The sequence below is a fragment of the Petromyzon marinus genome, chromosome 69 (genome assembly GCF_048934315.1).
Source record: "Petromyzon marinus isolate PM22_M1 ecotype Great Lakes invasive population chromosome 69, UKy_Petmar_22M1.pri1.0, whole genome shotgun sequence".
In the NCBI taxonomy this organism is placed as follows: Eukaryota; Metazoa; Chordata; class Hyperoartia; order Petromyzontiformes; family Petromyzontidae; genus Petromyzon; species Petromyzon marinus.
Window position 1 is genome coordinate 2687272 of NC_133735.1, and position 6000 is coordinate 2693271.

Here is a 6000-nt window from a genome sequence, read left to right on the forward strand (position 1 = left end):
GTGTTTAGTTTGTTGGCCTTCCACCCACCCCATCACTCCCGATGAGCGCGGTTGGCTACGTACGGTGCGGAAGAAGTTCAACGCACGTGGACTCAGAGACCCACAGACTTATACAGAGACCCATAGACTCACACAGCAGAGACCCATAGACTCACACAGCAGAGACCCATAGACTCACTACACAGAGACCCACAGACTTATACAGAGACCCATAGACTCACACAGCAGAGACCCATAGACACACACAGCAGAGACCCACAGACTCACACAGCAGAGACCCATAGACTCACACAGCAGAGACCCATAGACTCACACAGCAGAGAACCATAGACTCACACAGCAGAGACCCATAGACTCACACAGCAGAGAACCATAGACTCAAACAGAGATCCATAGACTCGCACAGCAGAGACCCATAGACTCACACAGCAGAGACCCATAGACTCAAACAGAGATCCATAGACTCACACAGCAGAGACCCATAGACTCACACAGCAGAGACCCACAGACTTATACAGAGACCCATAGACTCACACAGCAGAGACCCATAGACTCACACAGCAGAGACCCATAGACTCACACAGCAGAGACCCATAGACTCAAACAGAGATCCATAGACTCACACAGCAGAGACCCATAGACTCAAACAGAGATCCATAGACTCGCACAGCAGAGACCCATAGACTCAAACAGAGATCCATAGACTCACACAGCAGAGACCCATAGACTCACACAGCAGAGACTCATAGACTCACACAGCAGAGACCCATAGACTCACACAGCAGAGACACAGACTCACACAGCAGAGACCCATAGACTCAAACAGAGATCCATAGACTCGCACAGCAGAGACCCATAGACTCAAACAGAGATCCATAGACTCACACAGCAGAGACCCATAGACTCACACAGCAGAGACTCATAGACTCACACAGCAGAGACCCATAGACTCACTACACAGAGACCCATAAACTCACACAGAGATCCATAGACTGACACAGCAGAGACCCATAGAATCACACAAGAGAGACCCATAGACTCACTACACAGAGATCCATAGACTCACACAGCAGAGACCCACAGACTCACACAGAGACTTATAAACTCACACAGAGACCCATAGACTCACACAGAGATCCATAAACTCACAGCAGAGACCCATAGACTCACACAGCAGAGACCCATAGACTCACACAGCAGAGACCCATAGACTCACACAGCAGAGACCCATAGACTCACACAGCAGAGACCCATAGACTCACTACACAGAGACCCATAGACTCACTACACAGAGACCCATAGACTCAAACAGAGATCCATAGACTCACACAGCAGAGACCCATAGACTCACTACACAGAGACCCATAGACTCACTACACAGAGACCCATAGACTCAAACAGAGACCCATAGACTCACACAGCAGCGACCCATAGACTCACTACACAGAGACCCATAGACTCACTACACAGAGACACAGAGACCCATAGACTCACACAGCAGAGACCCATAGACTCACACAGCAGAGACCCATAGACTCACACAGCAGAGACCCATAGACTCAGACACAGAGACCCATAGACTCACACAGCAGAGACCCATAGACTCACTACACAGAGACCCATAGACTCACTACACAGAGACCCATAGACTCAAACAGAGATCCATAGACTCACACAGCAGAGACCCATAGACTCACTATACAGAGACCCATAGACTCACTACACAGAGACCCATAGACTCAAACAGAGACCCATAGACTCACACAGCAGCGACCCATAGACTGACTACACAGAGACCCATAGACTCACTACACAGAGACACAGAGACCCATAGACTCACACAGCAGAGACCCATAAACTCACACAGCAGAGACCCATAGACTCACTACACAGAGACCCATAGACTCACACAGCAGAGACCCATAGACTCACTACACAGAGACCCATAGACTCACACAGCAGAGACCCATAGACTCACTACGCAGAGACCCATACACTCACACAGCAGAGACCCATAGACTCACACAGCAGAGACCCATAGACTCACACAGCAGAGACCCATAGACTCACACAGCAGAGACCCATAGACTCACACAGCAGAGACCCATAGACTCACACAGCAGAGACCCATAGACTCACACAGCAGAGACCCATAGACTCACACAGCAGAGACCCATAGACTCACACAGAGACCCATAGACTCACACAGCAGAGACCCATAGACTCACACAGCAGAGACCCATAGACTCACACAGCAGAGACCCATAGACTCACACAGCAGAGACCCATAGACTCACACAGAGACCCATAGACTCACACAGCAGAGACCCATAGACTCACACAGCAGAGACCTATAGACTCACACAGCAGAGACCCATAGACTCATCACACAGACACCCATAGACTCACACAGCAGAGACCCATAGACTCACACAGCAGAGACCCACAGACTCACTACACAGAGACCCACAGACTCACACAGCAGAGACCCATAGACTCACACAGCAGAGACCCATAGATTCACCACACAGAGATCCATAGACTCACACAGCAGAGACCCATAGACTCACACAGCAGAGACCCATAGACTCACCACACAGAGACCCATAGACTCACACAGCAGAGACCCACAGACTCACACAGCAGAGACCCATAGACTCATCACACAGAGAGCCATAGACTCACCACACAGAGTCCCACAGACTCATCACACAGAGACCCATAGACTCACCACACAGAGACCCACAGACTCACCACACAGAGACCCATAGACTCACACAGCAGAGTCCCATCGTTTGTTGTCCTTCCCCACACCTCTGATTAGCACGGTTGGCTACGAACGGAGCGAAAGAAGTTCAACACACACACAGATGCATGTGCTTCATCTCCTAAACGTGTTTCATTTTGAGTGATTTGATTACCTTTCCCCTGACTGGACATCCGTTAAACAAAGAGCTTCATAGATCATCGGATTTCTCCAGCCCAAATAAAGATCCGGATTCCGATGAGCGGCACGACCAATAACAATACCCCGGCCATTCGCCCCACTCAGTGACGGCGACGTCACCGCGGCGCCCGTGCCAGGCTAGGTGCACTTTGAGGCTACCACGTGAAGTGTCGAAGGCTCCCCGCTGGCAGGAGGTCACGGGACAGACCCAGCAGGTGCCACGGGTCGACTGACTGAAACGGCTGGCTGATGCACCACCTGTGCCCCCTACTGTGCCAACCTGCTGTGCTTTAGCCACCCGGCGCTCCGTTCGTTGTTGTGAGCGTCGCTCCTTCGCCCTCCGTTGTTGTTGGAGGGCGACTGCCTCCAACTGCCCAGTAGCGTACTTCACGAGCCTCCTCCACAGAGGCCGATCTTGACACCGCTGGAACCAGTCATCGGCAAGTCCACTCAGCTCCACGTCCTCCTGTACCACATCACTTCATCTCTTCTCTAGCCCGTGCCACGCCCGTTTAGCTCCCTCGATCCGGCCGAACAAAAGCTGTTTCGGCATGCGGTGGCTGGGCATGCGGGCTACATGACCCAGCCAAAGCAGCCTTGCCTGCCGGAGGAGCTCACCGATGGGAACTTGCCCAGATCTTTCAAGGATTTGTGAGCTCCTCACACAATCCAGCCTGGTTAAACCCAGGATGGATCGTAGGCAGGCTAGCCTAAATGTTTCCAACCGACGAAGATGTTCCATTAAGGGGGTCCACGTTTCGCAAGCGTAGAGAAGGGAAGGAATGACCGTGGCCGAGAAGACCTGAAGCTTAGTGCGGAGCGACAGACCAGGTAGCTTCCACACAGCGTTACGCAACCGATGAAAAGATATTGCCGCTCGACTGATTCGGAGTGAGGCCTCTGCTGTTAAACTGGAGCCGGTCATAAGCACACTGCCCAGGTATGGGAAACTCTCCACTCTCTCCACAACTGCCCCATCACCGATTGGGAGTTGTGGGGGTGGAGTGTCCGATGGTAGAAAATACCCAGGCAGGTGCTTAGTTTTGGTGGGGCTGATGGTAAGTCCCCCACCTCTTAGTGGCACGCTCCAGTCTCAGCAGCAGCGTCTCCAACTCCTCCTCTGAATGAGCAGCTATTACCAAATCATCGGCATACATAACGTGGTTGAGCAATAGGGAGCCATCCCTTGACCGCACCCGGGCATCGATCAGCCTCCCATTATATCTGCACCATATGGAGCTTCCCCCGGTACAGCTATTGAAGGCTTCACGAACTACGTGGTCAAAATAGATGTTAAATAATGTGGGAGCCAGAGGACATCCCTGTCGCACCCCCAAGGTGTACAGGGAATGGCTCCGACTCCCGGCCACGTAGTTTTACCCGGGCCCGCTCACCATCATGAAGGTCCTTAACGATCGTGAGCAGCGGTTTCAGGGACTCCGAAAGCACGAAGAACAACCCAGAGCCCAGGGCCTACTGATGGTACCATAGGCTTTGACCAGGTCAACAAAACAGAGACGTAGGTCTTGCTGGTAATTCCCTACACCTCTGCTGTAGCAGACGGACAGAACATATGGCATCTGTGCAGGACCGCCCTTTTCCTCACTCACACTTACTCACTCACACTCACACACAGCCCTGGGGATTCAGGGCAGGGGGGGGGGGGGTGAGCACGAGGGTGAGGCTGTGCGCGGGGGCCGTGACAGTGGGCACCACGGGGAAGGAAGCGAAACCCCGGCCCACCACTCCACCCGCTCTCTCTCACCTGGCAGAAAAAGTCGCAGAGCGTGGGCGGCGGGGCGTTGTTCTCCAGTAGCGGGGCGATGGCCTAAGACGATGGGGGGGAGGAGGGGGTGGCACACGGAGGGGGAAGGGGTGGCGGGTGAGAGGGGAACCTCCTTGGGGGAAGGCGTGGGCGCGAAACGTCGTGCCGACCAAACGGTCCAGCCACCGTGGCTGGACGGTGTTCAGCTCCCTCGCCCCGGTAGGCGGGGGAGGTGGTGGTGGTGGTGGTGGGGTTCCATCCCGATACCCTTTGTTTGTGTTTAGTTCCCTGTCCTTCTCCCATAGACTCAGCACACAGAGACCCACAGTCTCACCACACAGAGACCCATAGACTCACCACACAGAGACCCATAGACTCATCACATGGAGACCCACAGACTCATCACACAGAGACCCATTGACTCACCACACAGAGACCCATAGACTCATGGCACATAGACCCACAGACTCACCAGACAGAGACCCATAGAATCACTACACAGAGACCCATAGACTCACCACACAGAGACCCACAGTCTCACCACACAGAGACCCATAGACTCACCACACAGAAACCCACAGACTCACCACACAGAGACCCACAGACTCATCGCACATAGACCCACAGACTCACCAGACAGAGACCCATAGAATCACCACACAGAGACCCATAGACTCACCACACAGAGACCCACAGTCTCACCACACAGAGACCCATAGACTCACCACACAGAAACCCACAGACTCACCACACAGAGACCCACAGACTCATCGCACATAGACCCACAGACTCACCAGACAGAGACCCATAGAATCACCACACAGAGACCCATAGACTCACCACACAGAGACCCATAGACTCATCACACTGAGACCCACAGACTCACCACACAGAGACCCATAGACTCACCACACAGAGACCCATAGACTCACCACACAGAGACCCATAGACCCACCACACAGAGACCCATAGATGCACCACACAGAGACCCACAGTCTCACCACACAGAGAGCCATAGACTCACCACACAGAGACCCATAGACTCATCACACGGAGACCCATAGACTCACCACACAGAGACCCATAGACTCACCACACAGAGACCCACAGACTCACCACACAGAGACCCACAGACTCACCACACAGAGACACCCACAGACTCACCACACAGAGACCCATAGACTCACCACACAGAGACCCACAGACTCACCACACAGAGACCCACAGACTCACCACCACACAGAGACCCACAGACTCACCACACAGAGACCCACAGTCTCACCACACA

General features: G+C 53.4%; 1 protein-coding gene across 2 annotated transcripts in view; it reads right to left on the reverse strand.

Annotated features, from left to right (window-relative positions):
• Nucleotides 1–6000, reverse strand: part of CMIP (c-Maf inducing protein) — a 128043-nt gene that overhangs the window by 45509 nt on the left and 76534 nt on the right. For both annotated transcript variants that reach the window (XM_032978992.2, XM_032978994.2), the window contains exon 6: nt 4713–4775. In XM_032978992.2, the coding sequence (XP_032834883.2) occupies nt 4713–4775 (63 nt within the window). The remainder of the gene's footprint in view (nt 1–4712; nt 4776–6000) is intronic.